We start from the raw sequence: 24,290 nt of genomic DNA on the forward strand, positions 1-24,290 counted from the left end.
ATAATTAGCTGGTGGACCTTTTCGGCTAGCCGGGAGATAGGCCTAGCTCGAGGCTAGCTGGTGCTTGCTTTGGGACAGAGACGTTAGTCAGAAGTAGCCACTCGGATTGCAGATAGCTAGCTGCGATGATCTGGTGTAAAGGTTCAGAGCTTGCGGTAGGAATTTAGAGATGTGGTAGAGAAAAAGCAGTCCGATATGCTCTGGGTTGATATCGCGCTGTGTAGACTGGCAGGTATTGACCGAGCTGAGGCTGGCTGGTGTCCGAGTTAAAGGTGAAGACCGCTAGCAGTGGCTAACTGACTAGTTAGCGCGCTAGCTTCTGATGGGGGTTCCGGTTCTAAAGTATAAAAATATATCTGTACCACATTGGGTGAGGCGGGTTGCAGGAGAGTATATTCAGTCCGTAGATGGAAAGTGAGATTAAAATATATACGAAATATAACCGAAAAAAATAAGGAAAACGATATTTACACGGGACAGGACAAGACAAAACACACGTCCGACTGCTACGCCATCTTGGATCAAGTAATATTGAGTTAGCCTAACTCACAACCTGTATACCAGGGGTAGAAAATCACTCATATAAAATCCTTGAATTCACCTTATAATTTTTTTTCCATTAAAAAAGTATTTCAATCCCAGAATCCAGTTCCCCCCCATTTGAACACTTGCCTGTATACGACGCTCAATTCCTACTAATTTACAAACACAAATTACCAGTGTCATAATAGCATTTTGTATGTTCATCTAGTTTCACCTCAACCAAATGAGAGTAACATTTGCTTACATTTCCCTCAGCAGGAACCCATGAGTCCACGTCTTCAAACCTATTGGCAAGGGAATTATGAGGATACGCTACATTACCAAAAGTATGTGGACCCCCGCTCGGGTAATTTGGATACAGGATGATGATCTGACCATAAGTGTACACTGTTGTATCCACCCGTTTTCCCCCGCCTGAAAGACTTTGGCTACAATTGATAATTGTGATGCCAGACAAGGGCCTGGATGTTGCTTTGGGGGCCCACCTGGAAATTAGGGGAAAAGCACTGGTCTAAGGGGCGTAGGAGATAGTGTTCGAGTGAACCAGTTATGTAGTGTTGTGGGTTACATGCACTCCTGTTCTTGTTCATCCTTGACACATCAAACTATCGAACGTCTCCTGATCAGTCTGGAGGCAGCAAGGCAGGAGAAGATGGGTGTCGTGCCAATCAAAAGAGCTGCCAAAGAGGGTATACAGCGGCACGCCAGGAAGTCCACAGCACGCTAGCAGTTCCGCCAGTGGGGATGCCTTCAGGCTGGCAGACACACAGGCGGGCAACGCAAGGGGGCAAGAGTCTTGGCAAAAACCTTGCGTTGGGATGGCATGCCTTTCGAACGAGTAGACCTGGCATCACTTGGCTACTACCAGACTGCTCCTCTCGCTCCAGTCCGGTAGGGAGTCGAGGGAGAACACCCAGTCACTCAAACACTGACACCATCATGCTGGGGAATAGACATAGCATTGGTGGGGCGGGGCAATTTTGAAAAGTTTGTCTTCAAAGTCTGTAAAAGGCTTTGTAGTGAATGGAGTTTTAAATAGGCAGCGTGAATCAGTGAATCGGGGCCTGCTGAGCCTCTGGGGATCAGATGGGTTTAAATCAAATGGTTTTAATTAATAGCAGAGGTTTGATAGCAGACCTGCGCTAAGGTCGCCGTTTGCTTTTGGGAATTCTTCTAGCACCTCCCGAGGCAGATAGAAATGGGGAAGGAGACATGACTAATCGATGTTTAGCATAAATATAAATGGTCAGTCAAACGTCTATCCTTGGTTTTACCATTTTAAAAAAATATGTAGATACCATCAATAATTTCGCCTTGGGGATGAATAGAATTTATAGCATTAAACTCACCCATAGACTCCCTGCAAAATTGAAAATATAAAAAATGTTGAGCTTTGGTAGAACTTTAGTGATGACAAACTTTGGTAGAATTCTGAACCTTCAGATAAATTATAAAGAAAGAAAACCGGTGCACAAACACGGAACGGACAAACGGCGCACCTCAAGACCTTACAGTACTTACAGCCACATTTCTTCTCTTTTCCATGTATTGTGTGATACGAGTGCACCACCTGGTGGAAACAGTGCAGACACAACAACTGAGGTTCACCCTTGTAAAAAGATAGAACAAGTGAACTGACCTCATTATCAAGTCAAACCATTACAAAAATGCTAAAAATGGGTTCATGAATCATAAAAACTGCCCATTCACAATAAAACATTCTACTAGACCTTTCAACATCCCAAAAAATGTAAAGTGAAAAATCAGCTGGCGAACATTGGAAAACATTTGCCTTGTCCCAAATCTGCTTGCGTTGTCTTGCCGATTCTGACGGTCATTGTCACGCCACTATAGGAGCAGGCAAGACAGCACAAACAGAACTGGGAACCAGGCTACAGCAACATAGCAGTGCAGAGAACACAATTTCAGTCTCGCCAGCACAAAAGGTAGGACATCATACAGCAAGATCATTTTTAATGGTCCCAAATATTTCTGAACAACAACGTTAAAGAAAACAAAACAAAAATGTGAAGATATGATAAAAATTGATCACATCTAGAATTCCACTCAATATTTAATCAAGACAGGATTACAAATTATTTTCCCAAAAAATCTGCAGTTTCAAAAGGGCAAAAAAAAAAGGGTAAAACTAGCTCGACCTACTGCGGTCTTTAAAAACCTGTTCAGGTGAGACTGAAAAGTTCCTGAACATGTAAAGGCAGGTCTCTTTGTTGTCATTTACAAAAACAGAAGAGCGAGAGAGTGATTAAAAAGGGGGGGAAAATTAACAGCTGGCTTTTCTCTATTGAGGAAGAACTTCCGCTGAGCGACGACGACAGCACTGATGACATCATCATCAAAATGAAAAACAACGACAGCGATTTCGCCCCGTCGGTCTGCAGTCTCCCGTCTGGTCCTAGAAACTAGCATTTTTTTTTTTTAAACAACATAAAAACAAACAAAAAAATGAGAATGGGGGGGGAGAAGTGGAGGGAGAAGAGAGAAATTAACAGAAGTGGGTGGAGAAGTCAGTGTAGGGGGTGAGTGGTTCTGCATCTGATTGGTCAGCCCCATTGGGGGAGGGGGGGGGGGGGTCGCTGTAATGTCCTTCCCTGAGTGGGGGGGTTTGGGGTGGGGCAGTGGGTCATGGTCCGAGCACGCAAGCTCTTTGGGGTTTAAGTCTGTGTGTGTGGATGAATGTGTGTATTTATGTGGTCATTTCCCGCTGTATTTTAGCTTTGTTGGATTACAAATCGTCAGTCTGCCCCGTTTATCTGACGCCGTTATCGGTAATAGTCTTCTCTCTCCGCCTTTCTCTTTTCAGTTCGTTCGCTCCTAGCTCTGCAGCCTCCCGATTGGCACTTGTATATTGGGATTAGTTCGAGGAGATGCGTTCCCATCCATAGTCCGCTCCTTAACAGAAGCACCCATGGAAAACCAAGGGGGGGTTCATTTATTTGTTTTAACAGTTTGAGCAGATTTTGTTCCATCCGGTGTTGAGTCTATCGTGGGATCGGTGGAAAGTAGTCATTGACAATTTATTTTTATTAGGAGCTAAGCTTGGACTTCTTGGACAAGGGCGGAGTCTCTTCTTTACTCTCGCCACCCACATCCTCTTCGTCTTCTTCGTCGTCATCGGGGTAGTCCACCAGCCCCACCTGAGAAAGAGTGAGAGAGAGAGAGAGAGCGAAAGTGGGGGCGGGGTCATTCATGTATTCAGATCTGATCTTGATTATATTTCTTACAGAAAACAACTACTTAACTCTTTACCATAACAGAGCTCTAAAACTTAAGGCCTGGAAGCTACTGTCTTGGGGCCCCCAAACTGATATCTGATTCCCATCAGAATCAGCCCCTTAAGAGGACTTCAATGACTTTTCAGCCATTGAAATCCTTGAGTGAAAACCTATACACACACAGGTTCAAAAGTTTGGGTTCACTTAGAAATGTCCTTGTTTTTTTAAAGAAAAGCAATTTTTTGTCCATTAAAAATAACGTCAAATTGATCAGAATAGTTATTTATAACATTAACGACGTCTACACTGTATTTGTGATCAATGTTATTTTTATGGACATTTTTTTTTGCTCTTTCAAAAACAAGGACATTTCTAAGTGACCCGAAACTTTGTACGGTAGTGTATGTGTAAACACACACATACCCCCACACACACACACATACATATGGATATATAACTCCTCAAAAAAAGAAACGTCCTCTCACTGTCAACTGCATTTATTTTCAGCAAACTTAACATGTGTAAATATTTGTATGAACATAACAAGATTCAACAACTGGAGACATAAACTGAACAAGTTCCACAGACATGTGACTAACAGAAATGGAATAATGTGTCCCTGAACAAATGGGGGGGTCAAAATCAAAAGTAACAGTCAGTATCTGGTGTGGCCACCAGCTGTATTAAATACTGCTGTGCATCTCCTCCTCGTGGACTGCATAAGATAAGCCAGTTCTTGCTGTGAGATGTTACCCCACTCTTCCACAAAGGCACCTGCAAGTTCCCGGACATTTCTGGGGGGAATTGTCCTAGCCATCCCCCTCCGATCCAACAGGTCCCAGACGTGCTCAATGGGATTGAGATCCGGGCTCTTTGCTGGCCATGGCAGAACACTGACATTCCATTGCAGAAAATCACGCACAGAACGAGCAGTATGGCTGGTGGCATTGTCATGCTAGAGGATCATGTTAGGATGAGCCTGCAGGAAGGGTACCACATGAGGGAGGATGTCTTACCTGTAACGCACAGCGTTAAAATTGCCTGCAATGACAACAAGCTCAGTCCGATGATGCTGTGACACACCGCCCCCAGACCATGACGGACCCTCCACCTCCAAATCGATCCCGCTCTAGAGTACAGGCCTCGGTGTAACGTTCATTCCTTCAACGATAAACGCATATCCGACCATCACCCCTGGTGAGACAAAACCGCGACTCGTCAGTGGAGAGCACTTTTTGCCAGTCCTGTCTGGTCCAGCGATGGTGGGTTTGTACCCATAGGCGACGTTGTTGCCGGTGATGTCTGGTGAGGACCTGCCTTACAACAGGCCTACAAGCCCTCAGTCCAGCCTCTCTCAGCCTATTGCGGACAGTCTGAGCACTGATGGAGGGATTGTGCGTTCCTGGTGTAACTCGGGCAGTTGTTGCCATCCTGTACCTGTCCCGCGGGTGTGATGTTCGGATGTACCGATCCTGTGCAGGTGTTGTTACACGTGGTCTGCCACTGCGAGGACGATCATCTGTCCATCCTGTCTCCCTGTAGTGCTGTCTTAGGCGTCTCAGTACAGACATCGCAATTTATTGCCCTGGCCACATCTGCAGTCCTTATGCTTCCTTGCAGCATGCCCAAGGCACGTTCACGCAGATGAGCAGGGACTCTAGGCATCTTTCTTTTGGTGTTTTTCAGAGTCAGTAGAAAGGCCTCTTTAGTGTCCTACATTTCATAACTGTGACCTTAATTGCCTACCGTCTGTAAGCTGTTAGTGTCTTAACGACCGTTCCACAGGTGCATGTTCATTAATTGTTTGTGGTTCATTGAACAAGTATGGGAAACAGTGTTTAAACTCTTTACAATGAAGATCTGTGAAGTTATTTGCAATTTTTATGAAATATTTTTGATTGACAGGGTCCTGAAAAAGGGACGTTTCTTTTTTTGCTGAGTTTAAATATAAACACACACACACACAGTATATACACATAGGGCCTTCAGAAAGTATTCATACCCATTGACTTACCCATTGACCAAAAAAAAATTGTGTTACAGCCTGAATTCAAAATGTTAAAGTCTTAGCATTGAATTTCAAGCTGATTTAAGTCAAAACTGTAACTAGCCCACTAAGGAACATTCAATGTCATCTTGGTAAGCAAATCCAGTGTATATTTGGCCTTGTGTTTTAGGTTATTGTCCTTCTGAAAGGTGAATTTGTCTTCCAGTGTCTGTTGGAAAGCAGACTGAACCAGGTTTTCCTCTATGATTTTGCCTGTGCTTACCTCTATTCCGTTAATTTTTATCCCAAAAACTCCCTAGTCCTTGCCGATGACAAGCATACACATAACATGAAGACACCACTACGCTTGACAATATGAAGAGTGGTACTCAGTAATGTGTTGTTTGATTTGCCTCAAACATAACACTTTGTATTCAGGACAAAGTTAAAATCTGCAGTTTTACTTTAGGTCCTTATTGTTAACTTCTTATGGCTGCAGGGGCAGTATTGAGTAGCTTGGATGAAAGGTGCCCAGAGTAAACGGCCTGCTCCTCATTCCCAGTTACTAATATATGCATATTATTATTAGTATTGGATAGAAAACACCCTGAAGTTTCTAAAACTGCTTGAATTATGTCTGTGAGTATAACAGAACTCATATGGCAGGCAAAAACCTGATGAAAAATCCAAACAGGAAGTGGAAATTCTGAGGCTGGTCGAGTTTCAACCAAGATCCCATTGAAATCACAGCGAGATATGAATGAGTATTCACTTCCTACGGCTTCCACTAGATGTCAACAGTCTGTAGAACTTTGTCTGATGACTAATGTGAAGGGGGGCCGAAGGAGACAGGAATGAGTCACCACTGCCATGAGGGGAACATTCTTTGACCACGCGCGTTCATGTGAGAGGCAGCTCCGTTCCATCGCTCATCTGAAGTCAATGTAATTCTCCGGTTGGAACGTTATTCAAGATATATGTTAACAGGATACACGTTTTGAAATATTTTTCTTCTGTACAGGCTTCCTTCTTTTCACTCTGTCATTTAGGTAAGTATTGTGGAGTAACTACAATGTTGATCCATTCTTAGCTCTCTCCTATCACAGACATTAAACTCTAACTGTTTAAAAGGATCTCAAGTATGATCAATGGAAACAGGATTCACCTGAGCTCAATTTTAAGTCAATTTTAAGGGTCTGAATAATTATGTAAATAATTTTTTTTTTTTTAAAGCAAAACTGTTTTTGCTTTGTCATTATGGGGTATTGTGTGTAAATTGATGATACATTTGTTTTGATCCATTTTAGAATAAGGCTGTACGTAACAAAATGTTTAAAAAGTCAAGGGGTCTGAATACTTTCCGAATGCACCGTCCACATACATGTGGACATCCCTTCAAATTAGCGGATTCGGCTATTTCAGCCACAACTGTTGCTGACAGGTGTATAAAATCGAGCACACCGCCATGCAATCTCCATAGACAAACACTGGCAGTAGAATTGTTACGTAACACAATGTCACAGATGTCTCAAGTTCAGAGGGAGCGTGCGATTGGGGTAAATTGACTTCTACTGGTTTTTCATTTGCAAATGTTAAAAAGTTAATGGTTGTTAGCAGTGGTTCGGTAAACAAACCCAAAGTGTGGATTGCAGTCTGTCCTTCTCCGGACTGATTTCAAGGTAAGGAAACAAAATATGTAAATTTTATACTTTGGGTAAACGATCCCTGTGTTTTTGTAAGACCTAAACTCCGACCCCCAAACAATCATCCCATTCTTTGGCACAGAATGAAGAAAACAGACAAACGTGAACTGTCCAATAACTAATTTACATTTGAAATGTTCTCCGTTGTGCCCTAATGAACACAACCCAGGTCCCCGTGGAGACTAGTCGGGTGCTACTACCCACCTTTGTGGTGACTGTGGCTGCTGTCGGGGGCGAGCCCTTGGCCCCTGACCCAGGCGAGCCGGGGCGCAGCGATGCGGGCGGGCTGGACAGGCTGGTCTTGGTGGTGGAGCCGGAGAAGGAGAGTTTGAAGCTGGGGCTCTGGCGGCCTGACAGACTACTGGACTTGCCCAGGACTTCCTTGTCATCGGAGTCTTTCACTGTGGGACAGAAAGACAGAGATCCAGACAGTTGTGGACTGTCAGTTTTACTTTTTTCTAAAGACGCAAGACAACTTATTTTTTTCTCTGTACAGAGTATATCAGCAACCTTCAAATGCACTTCATTTCCACAGAGCACCGAAAAAAAGTACAAGTACAAAAAGCATAAATTCCAAACCAAAACAAGCGCATCTAAACTCCCCTTAAAAAACAGCACTTCACATATGTATTTGACCCAGTTCGTGTCAGTAATTCATACGTTCTTTCCCTGCGACCTACGTTTCTTCCTTTCCATGAACTTGCTGATGGGGTCCATGAGGTCTTCATTCTCGGCGGTGCCACCGCTCGCTTTGGTGATCTTGTTGTCCGAGGGGGGCACCACCGCCTCGCAGTCCTCAAGCTCTTCCTCGTCCGCGTTGAACCACATCTCCTCATCGTCGTCCAGCGTTCGCGCATCACGCCGGAACCGGTGGTTCCTCAGGATCGACCGCATGCTGTGTGAGGAGAGTTGGCAAACCGTTCAACTTGAGCATGACTGTAGAGTTGAGTTACAGACAAATAAGGGATAGCAAATTGATGGAAACTCATGGATTCCAAATGTACAAAAATGGACAATCATGCATAAAGCCAATCAGCTTGAGTCGAGCCAAAAGAAGCCCGCATCACTAGCGAATTGGATTCGTTTAAAACCAAAGACAACAACCCACTCATCCTGTAGCTAATGGCAGCCATTCCAGACCTACAGCTAGAATGCCCACTACCAACCCCAAACCTCACTAGCAGAATATGTATTTCATCTATCCATCCAACCCTCCCACCACCCTTCCCCCTCAGTCTTAGAGTGGCATCTCTCATCCCAGAGGTGCAATGGACACGTGACAATAAACAAACACAAAAACAATATATGAACCTGTCCAGTTTGGGGTTGTCCTGCCTCTCCCTCTGCTGTTCATACCGCAGCTTCAGCCCTTTGAAGGTTTGCACGTAGTTCACATCCTCCAGGGCCTTCCAGTAGTTCTCCACTATGTGGGCCGTCAGGGACTTCACATCCTCCTGGGGAGAACGGTAGTGTATAGAGGAGGAAAGGGAAGAGAGAGAGAGAGAGAGGAAGACCATACCATTCTTGCTCAGCTTTTCCTCTGTCTAAGCAGGTGTGATAGTCAAAAAAGTGTACAAGAAAAGCTCAAACAAAAAACACAGGAGACATTGGAAGCGAAGAAATGCTCACCACGCGGACATATTCAAACATCTCGATGATGGCGGAATTCATGAGGTTGTAGCGGGCGCCGTTGCTGAGGAAGGCCTTGACCACCGGCTCAAACAGGAAGTTCTTCATGATGTAGCGGTTGTAGAACTCGTCCTTCAGCCCGATGATCCGCCGCATGAAGCGCAGTGCGCCTGGAGGAGAGTTTCACACACACGTTCGACTTTTCCGGCGCGATCAAGTTGATACAGAAACAATGTTCCCGACCAACGCGTACAGTGTGCAGACATTACAGTTCTCCCCTGAGTGTCAGCACAGAGAGACACTCAGCAAGTGTGTGTGTGTGATATTCGAAAAGTGCGTTGGGGGAAATCAGAGAGAAAAGGACAGGAGATGGCGTTTTAAAGGTCTAGAGTGTGGTGGTGATGCAGAAAGATACAACACAGGCTTGGTGAGGATATAGTGACACTGTGGGCCCAGGTTATTGGCGAGCTGAACGTTATGTCGTGTGTGTGTATAGAGTACTCACAGAGGGCCAGGAAGGCGTGCTGTGAGGCAGTGAGCACCAGCACCCTACGGAGGATGTCCTTGTTGATGATGTAGTTCTTGATGTGGTAGGTGTGGTGCTCTACGCAGAACGTCAGCAGCTCCAGGATCAGCGCCAGCAGCTGAGACGTCTGGAAGTCATCTGGAGGGGATACAGGGAGGGGATTAACGGTGTGTGTGTGTTCAGAACAATCATGAAGCACTCACACAGACATACAGCGGCTCATATGGTGTGTGTGTGTATACTTGTGTAAGAGGTCATTCATTCACTCAGAGCACTGACATACAGTGGCTCATCTCAGGTGTGCGTGCATGCGCGTAGGTGTGACAGAACGCTAAATTGTCCCTGGTCGCATTAGATACTGTGTATACAACTTTAAGTGAGTGTGTCAGTCATCCTGCCAATAACAGGGCACTCACACACATATCTTATACTGTATTTCTGGTTTATTTGGAAGCAGGTAAAACATTGTTTCTCTGCACACACACAGGGGACCGATGAACACACCTCTACTGGGTTTGTCATCCGTGGTGTTGGCCAGCAGAGGAGCAGAGAGGACGTGCATGCAGTGCTTGTAGAAGAAGCTCAGGAACTCGGTCTTCTCCGTTTTCTGCAGGAGGAGAGTCAAACCATGAGCTGCAAACACTCCAAGTGAAAAGAGTTTCACCGAAACACACATGACCTGAAGGAAGTGCCTAGGGAGTAACTCGGGTTTGGTGTCCACTCTACCAAGTGATCTCCTTAGTTGCAAATGATGGCATGCAGCGAAATCTCTGTGCGAAGCCCTAGGTGTGGTGCCGAGTGAAGTCACAAAACGGTAGCGGAGCCTCTAGGAAGTATGCCTGGTGGGATTTAAATCCTGCCCAAGGACTAGGTGCTAAGGGACGATTCGAATTCCAGCCACTCTCTCAGGGGGGGGGGGGGGGTTGAGAGGGCAGTGTTAGACTTACATTGGCCATGACCAGCATGTTGTCAGGGTGAAAGAGGTAAAGGAAAAGGTCAGAGGTAAGAAGCGAGCCGCTCTACTCACATTGGCGGTGGCCATCATGTTTTCAGGATCCACCAGGGTGCGTAGCAGACCCATCAGCTGCACGGCGCCGCCCAGCTCCGGGTCCGAGTCACAGATCATGTGCTCGATGATCAGGTTGATCAGCAGGATGTCCTGGGAGAGACACGAAGGGACCGTTGGTGGGGGAAATGTAAAACTGACTGAAGATCAGAGTCTAGAAGAAAATTCACCACTAGCATTCAAAACACATAGGCGACTCGTAGGAAGACACCCCGGACGGCATGACAACTTGTGGACTACCCTTTGTTGCTTGGTAGTTTGCCTAGCATGCTCTTATGTCCAGAATTCCAAACTGAATGAATATGGTACTTTAAACCTCAAAACTTCTTAGCTAGACTCTAGGTGAAGACTGTTCATGAGGGCTAACATCTGTGTGAGACGTCAAAGGTAAAACCACAAAATTGCCATCATTGTCTCATTAAAAACAACGACATCCGACATGAAAGCAGATATAATTAAATGGAATAATCCCCATCAAACGTACATGCGGAACAAACCTCTAGAATGGCATGGCTCCCAAAGTGAATACTTATTTTCAGTAGTACCAATTACCCCACCGAAAACATTCTTTAAAAAAATACTCTGCCATAAGAGACTTCATAAAACTCAGAATTAATAGGAAAGTTTTACATGTCCCTAAATCTGAGGGTGATGTTAACCTTATAGATTTAGAATTCTATAAACTCACCACCCAAGGCTTTTACTTGCGTCATATTGTTAAATGCACTAAAGAGGAACAATGGGTACATATTGAATATGTGCATGCTCATCCCCAGAATCTTTTCACGTGTTTGTTTTCAAAGGATGGAGCTAAGAACACAAACAACTTTATAGTTTAGAAAATTAAATGGATTCTACAAGAACCAATATCACTCCCTAAAAACACACCCCTTTGGAACTATATCTGGATAGCTTTTCAGAATTCACAGACAAATTGCATTCTCTCAACCATCTTCATGAGGAATGCTTGAAGGAGTTCCCACATATTCTGAGCACTTGTTGGCTGCTTTTCCTTCACTCTGCAGTCCAAAACATCCCAAACCATCTCAATTAGGTTGAGGTCAGGTGATAGTGGAGGCCAGGTCATGTGATGCAGCACTCCATCACTCTCCTTGGTCAAATAACCCTTACAGTCTGGAGGTGTGCTTTGGGTCATTGACCTGATGAAAAACAAATGACAGTTCCACTAAGCGCAAACCAGATGGGATGGCGTATCAATGCAGAATGCTGTGGTAGCCATGCTGGTTAAGCATGCCTTGAATTCTAAATAAATCACTGACAGTGTCACCAGCAAAGTACCCTCACACCACATCCATGCTTCACTGTGGGAACTACACATGCGGAGATCATCCGTTCACCTACTCTGCGTCTCACAAAGACACAGCGGTTGGAACCAAAAATCACAAATTTGGACTCATCAGACCAAAAAGACAGATTTCCATCCGTCTAATGTCCATTGCTTGTGTTTCTTGGCCCAAGGAAGTTTCTTATTATTGGTGTCCTTTAGTAGTGGTTTCTTTGTAGCAATTCGACCATGAAGGCTTGATTCACGTAGTCTCCTCTGAACAGTTGATATTGAGATATGTGGGCGGCAGGTAGCCTAGTGGTTAGAGCGTTGGGCCAGTAACCGAAAAGTTGATGGATCGAATCCCCGAGCTGACAAGGTAAAAATCTGTTGTTCTGCCCCTGAACAAGGCAGTTAACCCACTGTTCCCCGGTAGGCTGTCATTGTAAATAAGAATGTGTTCTTAACTGACTTGACTAGTTAAATAAAAGGTTAAATTTAAAGAAAAAAATGTAATAAGCAATCAGCAATCTGATGTGCAGTTAACTAATGAACTTATCCTCTGCAACAGAGGTAACTCTAGGTATTCCTTTCCTGTGGCGGTCCTCATGAGAGCCAGCTTCGTCATAGCGCTTGATGGTTTTGCGATTTGCGACTGCGCTTGAAACTTTCAGGATTGACTCTCCTTCATGTCTTAAAGCAAAGTTTCGCTTTGCTTATTTGAGCTGTTCTTACCATAATATGGACTTGGGTCTTTTACCAAATAGGGCTATCTTCTGTATACCATGTCGCAACACAACTGATTGGCTCAAACGATGAAGAAAATAAATTCCACAAAATATACTTTTAACAGGGCACACTTGTTAACTGAAATGCTAAGATGGCCCTCCCAAAGATTTCAATGGCAGAAAGGTCCTTTCGTGTTTATAAAATTTAAAAAAGGAGTGCAAGAAGTTCTCTTTTCTCAGATGGTCATGTGATTGTTCTGTCAATAACTCAGAGCCACACTGTTCTAAAACCAGGTAGGGTTGTCAGATTGCGATACTCAGATTGCGATACTCAAAAAGGTTTCTTGGCAAAGAAACAAAACATGAAGCAGACAACATTTCAGAGGAATACAATCCTAATGTTGAAAATATGACGCCTTACGTCGTCACCCAGAATCACATTTGTTTATTTTCCAAGCTAGGTACATTACATTTGACATCAAGCAGTTATTTTTTTGAAAGGACCATAGCGTTTAGTCTGCTTTGTGTTTTCCTATGGAAAAGTCAAGTATTGTGGCACCTACATTAAGCCCTGTCACTCTCCGCTCCTCAGGCTTGGCGACATACAGTCAGACTGCAACGCCTCCAAGGGCAGAAGCAAGATGTTCTATAGAAACTGCTTAAATTACCATACGGTAGGACCTCAGAGATATGAACACTTTGGGAATGGAGGTAGATCCCTGATCAGAACACTGAAATATTTAACTTAAAAATTCACTTACCTTTATAATACATATTGATTGCATGTTTACATACATTTTAATTTAGGCCTAGATGAATACTGTAAATGTCTGATGTGCTTTAGCACACACAAGCAGCATTTACATTCAGGGCCTAAAATGTACCTTTTGTTTCACTAGCCACTGTGGCAGGTAGATTATAAAATCTACCAGACACTCAGATTTTTTTTACCAGCTAAAATGTTAAAATATATCACTATAATTAAACCAACAAAACTGATGAGCATGCTCTGTGATGTATCTAAAACAATAACATGCATTTCTAGTAATAAGTAAATGTGCTATATTATTTAATTACATTTTTTGTTTCTTTGAACCAAAATATCAGAGACAAAAATGTTCACCCGTCCCTTTAAGTGAGCGAGGTTACCATGGTAAAAGACCCGTTTGTGCCTGTGAGATTGCAGTGCGAGATGGGATAGGCTATATAGGATTCGTAGTTCTTTGACGGAGATTAATTTACCAGCTATGAAACAAAAAACTGCACTCATCATCAAAATACTTTGAAAACAGCTCCTGTAGCATATATTTTATGATAAATGTGATCATACTTGACTGTGTGACCACTGTGTGACCAATGTGGCTGGTGAAAAAGACATCTTACCTGCCAAAATGTGTCTGTCTGTAGCCTACAGAAGTCCGTTTGTTTTGTTGCATTTAATATATGTCCCATGTCCATAGTCTAAAACTTGGATTCCTATCTCTGTTGTGCTACTGCCTATGGGAGGGATGCAGCAGGTATAGGTGAGAGCTGTACTCACGTCGTCGTTCTGCTGGGACTCCTGCATGATAAACTCTCGTACCATAGAGGGGTTGCACTCCACCAGGTAGGAGAAGATATCGGTGGCCGCGCCGCGCACCTGCACATCATCCATTCCCTGATGACACGCACACACACACACACACACGACATCAGTCACAGAAGAGAACGGAATCGAATACGAAGAATAACATCGTAAAAGACAGCTAAGAAATACAAAGCAGTGAGTTTGAGTACAATATTCCATCCATGTAGATCTTAAATAACTGTGTAGGTAATTGGTAGAAGCAATAAGGTCCACCTTGCCCTCAAATAGGCTAGGTGGAATTTACACACGTGCCTAGGGGTTATGAGGTAGGGGCTAGGGCTTGTGTGTGTGGGCACTCACCAGTATAACCTCGAGTGCAGGGAGAATTCCCATGTTTGACAGAGTCTTGAAGAAGGTGTCTCTGTTTTGAGGTTGTAACGTTTGTGAGAAGGCGCAGAACTCCTTTAGGAAGTTCACCTGCGGGGGAAACAATGCTTTGTGTTAGTCATTGGCTAACTAACTGGGCGCCCGAGTGGCGCAGCGGTCTACTGTATCTCAGTGCTAGAGACGTCACTACAGACACTCTGGTTCCAATCCAGGCTGTATCACAACCGGCCGTGATTGGGAGTCCCAAAGGGCGGTGCACAATTGGCCCAGCGTCGTCCGGGTTTGGCCATTGTAAATAAGAATTCCTTAACCTACTTGCCTAGTTAAATAAAGGTTACATAAAATAGGACAATCCTAAGTAAGACTTTTTGGCATCCTCAATTACTTCATTTGCATGTCTCATTTGCTATGTGCATTTTTTTTATTGTCTAATGCAGTGTCTCCAAGCCCAGTTTTGTTTTCGCCCTAGCACTAACACAGCTGATTAAACTTAAGCAGGGGTGTCACTCATTCCACGGACGTCCGAGTGTCTGCTGCTTTTTGTTATTGCCTTTCAATTCGTGTCCAATTAGGACCTAGACAGCCAGGTGACGGGAGTTCCTAACAAATCAATCACCTTTAAACTATTGATCAAGTACAAGGGAAAACCTGCCAACACTCCACGGAGCGCGTTTGACACCCCTTAACTAAAGGCTTAATGACGAGTTGACCATTTGAACGAAGTGTGCGCGCGCAAAGGGAAAAACAAAACATGTGCTGCAACCCCTTTGGATTCCCAGGACCGGGATTGGGAAGCGTAACGACGTGCAACTCTCCTTTCGTGAACGATTCGATACGCATCTAGATACCGTGGGCTCCGATGCAGGAACGATACATTTTACTTTGAAACGATTCGGTTCGATTAGGGGAACCAATTGATGATATTCTGCATGAACCCATTCTTTTTTCCATTTGAAATTAATATCCGCCGCTGATGGGACCTTAGCAGCTGGATCACTTCTCTAATTCCGCGTGTACACTACCCCACTTTCAAAATCCTAACATCGCTGAGCCTCTCACATTAAATGACAGTCACTCCTGTACTTTTTTTGTCTTGTGAACGTAGTGGTGCACACACTATCCCCTCTGGGACAGACGGGGTGTCACACACACACGACAAGATTCTTCACTTAGTCGTGAGGATTCTCCATACCACCACACTGCCTCACGAACACAATGACATGTGATTAGATTTTAAGCTACGTTAACAACGAGTGGTGGCTCAAAGCAGCCTCATAACAGTTCTCAGTCAGAGATTCACAGTTGACACAGAGTTGAAGTTTGTAGGCAACATTTTGAATTGAATAACACTGCAAATTTGACACTTTGGTTAAAGGCAAGTACAAACGCCAGTGGTGGAATGAAAAAGTACACAATTGTCATACTTGGGTAAAAGTAAAGATACCTTAATAGAAAATGACTCACATAGTCACATAGTAAAATTCTACTTGATTAAAAGTATTTGGTTTAAAATATACTTAAGTATCAAAAGTAAATGTAATTGCTAAAATATACTTAAGTATTACGTATAAATAATTTAAAAATCCTTATTTCAAGAAAACAAGACAATTGTGTCTTCTAGTTTTTTTAAATTTACGAATAGCCAGGGGCACACTCCAGTATTCAGTATTAAGACATAATTTACAAACAAAGCATGTGTGTTTAGTGAGTCCCCCAGATCAGAGGCAGTAGGGATGACCAGGGAATGTTCTGTTGATAAGTGTGACTTTTACCATTTTCTTGTCCTGCTAAGCATTCAAAATGTAACAAGTACTTTTGGGTGTCAGGGAAAATGTATGTAGTAAAAAGTACAATATTTTTTTAAAGAATGTAGTGAAGTAAAAGTAGTCCAAAATATAAATAGTAAAGTACAGATACCCCAAAAAATCTACTTTAGTACTTTAAAGTATTTTTTACTTAAGTACTTTACATTACTGACAAAGGCATACTTGGTGTCCTGCTTGAGTCTACACATTCTGGGTGAAGCGAAACATCTCCTCACTGGCTTCTTCTCTGGCGAGCTCTCAGTGGCCATTGCTGATCACCATTGGCAAAAATTTTAAGTGCGAGATGCACAACCCAAGAGCATTGCATATTTTGTGCCGATAAAATCAAATTTATTCATAAAGCCCTTCTTACATCAGCTGATATCTCAAAGTGCTGTTGAGAAACCCAGCCTAAAGCCCCAAACAGCAAGCAATGCAGGTGTAGAAGCACGGTTTGAAATCATCGGGACGTCTGGGACTGCTCAAAGACAGGATTGGTAGCCCTCAGATTGCGTCTCTGACCTGATCACATTAAACAAGTGTCAGTGACGGCCGCGCGTCTCAAGTTGGCAGCAACATGTGGAATTTGTCTCCGATCTCAAAAACTTGTCTGGGACAGCTAAATCGGGGACAAAAGTGTGTAGTGTACTTCCTGCTTAAGCTGCGTGGCCCTCAGTGTGTGTGTGTGTAGGCACCTGAGCTGAGCCATAGGGCAGGCTGAGCATCTACCACCCCACTATCAGATATGGGGTGGGGGCAATTCAGGCTTTTGTCCACCCCATAGTATTTTTCTGAAATCACCATCACCCACTGATTAACTTGACATTTCTACAGATGAAACATTTTGAGAGCTAGTACTATATCCATATTTATCTTCAGAAATGTAACCAATTAATAAAATGCAACTTTGGATTTTACCCTGTCTTTTATCCCACTCTGACCAATGAATGTGACCATGCACAGCTCACAAAAATGATTGATGGCCTTTATGAAATTACCCTGATCGTGTAAAAAGAACCAAATGCACTGTTTAAAGCAAAACTACATCTTATGGCGAACCTGAACAATCTAAACACAATCTTAATGATTGAAAACCCCAATCAGCAGTTGGATGTGAGTTGTGTCCACTCCGGTAGGCTACACAACCCTGGTAAAAAACTATTTTCTACAGCGCATTTGGAAAAGGTAACAACGACTCGGCAAAAATTACGTTGGTTGTCACTCAAAAGAATTAAACCCATGATTTGACAATGCAAAAGCCATTTCACAAGCATCAATTCTGAAGGTGCCCCGCAGATGTACAAATAGCCTAGAACAGGGATAGGCCTACCTCTCGTTGGGGTGAGCAGCTGTCTCGCGCACCGTGTGCGGTGTGCGCATTCTTAACCTTTGAATGGGTTGTTTTCTGACCGATGCATGCTTTACATTTGGATGGGATTGGGCTCCCGCAGACCGATGCACTTGCATCTTAAACATTGGAACGGAGGACCGGTGAGGACCGATGCGGACCGAGTGAATCGCTACATCCCTAGAAACATAGGTCTAATAAACACTTCTAGGCCTTAGGAAACTTTGCAGTATTTTGTATTATTTCTTACCATTGTTAGCCCAGAAAATCTGAAGTGTTATTACATAAAGCCGGGAAGAAAGACTACAGTGTGTAAGGAAGGTGGTGATATTTGTCAGGTATATAAAATAAACATTTGTGCCTGCGCTGCTGTCAGGTGGCGTACCAGTTCGTGTCTCTTGTCGTCATCGGTAGCCTCATCCGTGAGCTGTGCAAAGAGGTCTGTCAGGAACTTCTCGTCGTCCTGAGCGAGGGAGGGGAGAGAAAAAAAAAAGAAGAGAACATGAAAGATGGACACTGATATACTGCCGATTTTTTTGTTTTGACTCCCAAATGGCTATGGTTGGAAACGGGTAAGCCGACCCTAGAGCTGTGCCTATGAAGGCAACTTCTAGCTGTCGCTTGCATCACTGCACTATAGTGTTTCATTTCAGACATTTTGGCAGTTGGTCTACTGATGGGCATGGTGGGACAGCTAAACGCCTCCCTGGGGTTGTTTCCGTAGACACAAAATGGGAGAAAACATTTTGAAAAACAGGGAGGTACTATCTGTCCTTGTCCAATACGAACACTCATGAATTTTCAGTTGAAAACATTTTTGTTTTTTGTGCCTTCTGAACACAACCCTGACTTGCAGGTGACAGACTGGCCAGGTTAGAGCCATGAGAGGACATTCAAAAGCCTCTAGATAAAAGGACCTTTGAGAAGTCCTTATGACAGTTTTACCATGTTTCGTTTCAGTCAGACCTTCACATAGTGTGTAGCTGTATCGTGTTAACCAGAGTCTTGTTGTTTAGGGCACACAGCAGATTTTTATTTTATGTTTTGTGACAGAAAATTAAAATGTGCTTTTTTTTTTTAATTGGACATGCCCAACAGCGGCCTTCCTGCTTCAGTCCGTTTTCTTCCATTTGGTGCTTGATGAGCATGAGCTATAGACGGATTGGCTGACAACGTCACAAAAATTATGTGAGCACATCCATGGGGTCGGAAGTCGTGCTTTGTTATGATTCTGAATTGTCAAGATGGCTAGCCAAAATGACAAGAAGCTGCCATGTGGGGAATCGTAGGTGACTCGTTTCAGCTAGTTTTATCTTGTTCTTGCTTTGAGGTGTTGACTGATTTTCTGTCAACGTTAATATGGCAAAAAAAATGCTACCTAGCTAACCAACAACTGAGACAAGTACACATTGTGGAAATGTATACTGAACCAAAAAAAATAAACAATATGCAACAATTTCAACGTTTTTACTGAGTTACAGTTCATATGGAAAATCCGTCAATTTAGATTAATTCATTAGGCTCTAATCTATGGATTTCACATGACTGGGAATACAGATATGCATCTGTTGGTCACAGATACCCAGCGGTAGATAAAGTACCCACTTAACATACTTCAGTATTTTTACACCACTGCAGATACCTTTTTAAAAAAAAATACTAAATAGGGTCGTGGATCACAAAACCAGTCAGTATCTGGTGTGACCACTATTTGCCTCATTCAGCACGATCTCCTTCACATAGAGTTGATCACGCTGTTGATTGTGGCCTGTGAAATGTTGTCCCACTCCTCTTCAATTGCTGTGCAAAGTTGCTGATATTGGCAGGAACTGGAATACATGTTGATCCAGAGCATCCCAAACATGCTCAATAGGTGACCTGTCTGACTATGCATGCCATGGAAGAACTGGGACATTTTCAGCTTCCAGGAATTGTGTACAGATCCTTGCAACATGGGGTTGTGCATTATCATGCTGAAACATGAGGTGATGGAGGCGGATGAATGGCACGACAATGGGCCTCAGGATCTCGTCACGGTATGTATGTGCATTCAAATTGCCATTGATAAAATGCAATTGTGTTCATTGTCCGTAACTTATGCCTGCCCATACCATAACCCCACCATGGGGCACTCTGTTCACAACGTTGACATCAGCAAACCGCTCACTCACACAACGCCATACACATGGTCTGCGGCTGAGGCCGGTTGGACATACTGCCAAATTCTCTGAAACGACATTGGGGATGGCTTATGGTAGAGAAATTAACATTCAATTCTCTTGCAACAGCTCTGGCTGATATTCATGCAGTCAGCATGCCAATTGCGCGCTCCCTCAACTTGAGACATCTGTTGCATTGTGTGACAAATCTGCACATTAAAAGTGGCCTTATTGTCACCAGCACAAGGTGCACCTGTGTAATGATCATGCTGTTTAATCAGCTTGTTGATATGCCACACCTGTCAAGTGTATGTATTATCTAGGCAAAGGAGAAATGCTCACTAACAGGGATGTAAACAAAAGTTGCACAGAAAATGAGAGAAAAGCAATTTGTGCATATGGAACATTTCTGGGATCACTGTTGACAACATGTAAACCAATCTAAACCAACCCAGTCAGTTTTACCCCATTGTTGCGCACACATCAATTTTGTTGCGAAACAACCAACCTGTCTAGGTATCCATCACACAACGTAACCAAAGATTTTTTATAAGTAAGCCAAGTTAGACCACGTCTGTTGTTTCCAATGGGAGCAAATTAATCAGTGGGAAGAACAAGCAAGGTGGTGGGCAGAGCCAAGATCCTATTGGTGCATTCTTGCATGTATTTGTATATTTCCGTTAGGGAATGCCTACTCTGAAGTGTGCAAGTGCAACAACTCAATTAGCCCTTGCACTCCTACACAATGCACTTTTTTTTTTTGCTTTAAAAGTCTACAAAACTTACTCCACTCTGTTCATAACTAACTAATTCTAGTTTTGGGAACACAAAACTGTATTGAGAAAATGAGCAGAATGTCAGACAAAATACATCTTCTACTTCCGGCCACTTGGCTTCCTCTAATCACCATATTTGGTGGTGAGTGGAAATGCCAACCCGATGCTTCAGATTTATACATCCGGTGAAACATCTGCCTCATTGTGCCAGCTGTGGCTTAACTCACTTACCAAAAACTTTCGCGTTTCCATAGAGATGGCTGTGCACAAACACTTTTGGAAAGAAACAGCGCCCCTTGTGTACACTGACGGTAATCCCGTATATCCCAGTATGGTAACAGAACAGTATGAAAATCTGGATACCTCCCAACCTTACTTGCATGTGTATTCTACTATGCTCCCTACGCCCCCGACCTCACCTGCAGCATACCCACAATCTCCACCTTGTTGAAGAAGATGAACGAGTGCAACGTGGAGAGCATGTTCTCCTCGAACACCGACGGCGTGGGCAGCACCATGTCCTGGATGTACTGCACGCGGTACGTCTGGTGGATCTTGGCCCGCAGCTCGGGGTCACCGATAGGGATGACCTCCTTGAAGCGCGCCGTCTTGGTGAGGAAGTCGCGGTGGCGCCGCGGCAACCCGCCCAGCGCAGGGTCATGCTCCAGGCAGCCAATCACATCCATGATGCACTCCTCAGAGAACATGACCTCGAAGAGGGCCGTGCGGTTCAGCAAGAAGATGCCCTTGACGATCTCGTAGAGGTGGTGGAGGCCGTCGGCGTTCTCCAGGTCCTCGCACTGGCGGAAGAGCTCCAGGAGCTTGCGGATGTAGCCCTCGTTCTCCACAGCCAGGGCTAGTTTCTCACGGCGTAAGGGGGAGGGGAGGGATGAGGCCACGAGCTCGGCGAGCTCCTCAAGGTGGCCCAGCTCGCAGGGAGGGAGTTCGAGGCCAGGGGAGGACATGTCGTCAAAGCGCTCCTCCTCCGACTCGTCCACCAGCTCTTGTGTGATGTCCACTGACGGGTCCTTGCCCTGGACCTGTTGGAGATGGGATGGAGACAGAAGACAAAAATCACATGCACAAACCAATGAGTTATAACAAAACATGAGGGACAGAACAGAGAGACACAAGTCAAAACACAATGCATGAAGAAATGAGTTAAACAAGAACAAACATGATCCTACTTTTAAACCATACTTTGATTTTCAAAATCAGAGTATCTGTTGTCACTTTGTCAAGTGAGTGCTAACCTATTTTCCTTCATTATTAGGGGATTTGGGGCCTCTAGCCACAAAACAGAGTTGAGCATGATTCACCTTCAACTTATACATACACTGAACTTACACACAAACACACAGGAATATAAGGTTACCAACCTGACAGATTTTCTCCCAGATCTCATCGCAGCCGGCCTTCTCCTGGAAGCTGAGGGCCAGGTCATAGTTCTCAGCCTCCGACCACACTATCAACGTGTCCTGAAGGGAAAAGAGAAGGGGGGGAAAAAACGCTAGCAACGTGTTCATTAGGGCATGCGGTGTCTGAAAACACAAACAGGTGTTTCTTATGTGACCAGTTCCAGGGATTTCCTCCCAGTTTCTTCCATTTGGTGCCTAATGACCATGGCCCAGGTCATAGACCACATTATGCTAGTATTCAAGTGTCTTCATCAAGCAAGTGACTGACCTGTTGTTTCTGGTAGGCTGTGTTTGGGTTGATTTTCGACTCGAGCAGTAGGGAACCTGAGGGACGAGAAAAAAACACAGTACGTTATTACACTAACAACAAACGTGCAGTTTCACAGATTGCACAAAGACTTCGAAAGGGGAGGCAGGTTAATGCAACAACAGGACAGTAGAGGTGCTAAATTGGGAGTTGTGTATCTCAAACCCCTCTTTGGGAGGCTGTGAGGACAGTGTGGTTATCTAATGCCACATTCAAAACAACTGGGACCTCGGAAATCTCAGACTCCTGTGCGTTCAAAACAATTGGGAACTCTGGAAAAAATGTAGTTCCCGTTGTGAAAACTTTATTTGAATGGTCATCCAACTTGGAATCCCAACTCGGGGACTCAGGCCTTTTTCTAGAGCATTATTTTTTAGAGTTCAGTTGTTTTGAACGAGGCATAAGTGCAAGGCGATGACACACTTCTTGGACTGAGAAAGTTTACAACAGCGTGATGGCTCAATACAACTGGAGGAAAGAGATGGGGGACATTCCATGATCCAGTCTAGCTATGTTTTTTCGTCTTTCAGTGCACATTATGGGGATTCAGGGTTAGTCCCTTGTTTATGATGTCATGGGCTTAATGGACCACCCACTCACTAGATAGCAAGGCTCATTTTTTGACAGTCTAAATAAGAGTACACAAAAACTATCATAATAGTTCACACAAACGATATAGTTTGTTTACTGCTAACTAGTTAGGTATTATCAACAACATGATTCATGAAATGATTAGAACAAAGAGTTTAAACCAATGGTTGTGAGTATTAGAGTAGTAACAATACTTATACCTGACTCACCATCGCTCTCCGCTCGCACCAGCAGAGACATGCCTTTCAGCCTCTCCACATAACCGGAGGAGACGTGTCCCGTACCGCGGTCATCCCATTGTCTGTCCTCGTTGAGAGTATAAACTTTGACTCGGCGGCGGGTATCCGTCATCTTGGCAGGTGGTCGTGACCGCTTTCCCCCGCCGATGTATTTACCTTGCGCCGCAACTCTACCGACTGCCTTGTATGAGGATAACTAGATCCACTTTCGCTTTCAAACAGTAGCTAGATTACTTAGGTTTGGCTGTTTGCTAATTGTAACTTCCTACAGATAACTAACCTTAGCTGGCTTCCGCAAAACATGTCTTGCGCAGACTAGAAATGCACGACGCATGATCAACTCGCGCTGTTTAACATAACTTACTTGCTAGTTAGGTACGCATTCTCCTCCAGAAACAGTACAATCAGACTAACTAAGTATGACGAGTATGTTTCAATGGTAAACATTCAGCTAAGATCACCTGCTATATCCTCAGACTTCAGCTACAGTGAGATGATTGTTGTATGCTAGCTACTGTAACTACCGTAGTGGGCTAGATAGCAAGTTAGCTAGTCAGCTAGGCAGCTAACTGCCGATCTACATTAAACATATTATGAAAACAGTAAATTGTTAAATAGCGACAAATACTATGCACCCGTTATATTATTGCCCGTTTACAACCAGTGTTGTCCAATGTAGCCCCCGACGTTTCGGATCAGCTAGCTAGGTGTCTCTTGATAATACCGTTAGCTGCTAACGTTAGCTATTTCTTTCCCAAGTGTTCCGCCATGTTCTGGCTCTGGGCCGCCGAGAGACCAGTCTCTCTCCTTACGAGGTATTCTTGCACTCCAAAATTAGGCAGATCAACCAGCTGTAATCGTATAACTCCATCAATGTTATGTTTCACATACTAACTTTATTTAACATTAATTTCCATCATATTGCATAGATAATTGCCAACTACCCCCCCTGTGTGCGTTCAGCCATCTTGGGTCCATTCAGAAAGTACG

At 43.9% G+C, this 24,290-nt stretch overlaps 1 protein-coding gene across 3 annotated transcripts; it reads right to left on the minus strand.

Annotated features, from left to right (window-relative positions):
* Positions 1-2,500: 2,500 nt before the first annotated feature.
* Positions 2,501-24,290, minus strand: LOC120019602 (serine/threonine-protein phosphatase 4 regulatory subunit 3-like). Of its 3 annotated transcripts, none has more exons than XM_038962936.1 (15): positions 23,271-24,290; positions 22,432-22,487; positions 22,125-22,223; positions 21,165-21,785; positions 18,196-18,273; positions 14,631-14,747; positions 14,244-14,360; positions 10,652-10,783; positions 10,129-10,231; positions 9,604-9,762; positions 9,099-9,268; positions 8,781-8,923; positions 8,150-8,364; positions 7,674-7,870; positions 2,501-3,701 (listed from the first exon to the last, which is right to left on the minus strand). In XM_038962936.1, exons 1-15 carry the CDS (start codon positions 23,410-23,412, stop codon positions 3,591-3,593), a joined length of 2,460 nt encoding a protein of 819 aa, XP_038818864.1. In that variant the 5' UTR covers positions 23,413-24,290; the 3' UTR covers positions 2,501-3,590. The 3 variants fall into 3 exon arrangements, with proteins under 3 accessions (XP_038818864.1, XP_038818863.1, XP_038818862.1); XM_038962935.1 differs by having other exon boundaries at positions 8,781-8,920; positions 23,262-24,290; XM_038962934.1 differs by having other exon boundaries at positions 23,262-24,290.

The sequence above is a fragment of the Salvelinus namaycush genome, chromosome 24 (assembly GCF_016432855.1).
Source record: "Salvelinus namaycush isolate Seneca chromosome 24, SaNama_1.0, whole genome shotgun sequence".
Taxonomy (NCBI): domain Eukaryota; kingdom Metazoa; phylum Chordata; class Actinopteri; order Salmoniformes; family Salmonidae; genus Salvelinus; species Salvelinus namaycush.

What these genes read in the sequence shown, in the direction of transcription:
- LOC120019602 (XM_038962934.1), bottom strand. Translation starts at nt 23,412, where the DNA reads ATGACGGATACCCGCCGCCGAGTCAAAGTTTATACTCTCAACGAGGAC. An exon ending in ACGACAAGAGACACGAACTG is followed by an intron (nt 14,748 to 18,195) that starts GTACGCCACCTG and finishes TTTCCCCCGCAG; the next exon opens with GTGAACTTCCTAAAGGAGTT. An exon ending in AGTCCCAGCAGAACGACGAC is followed by an intron (nt 10,784 to 14,243) that starts GTGAGTACAGCT and finishes TGTCTCTCCCAG; the next exon opens with GACATCCTGCTGATCAACCT.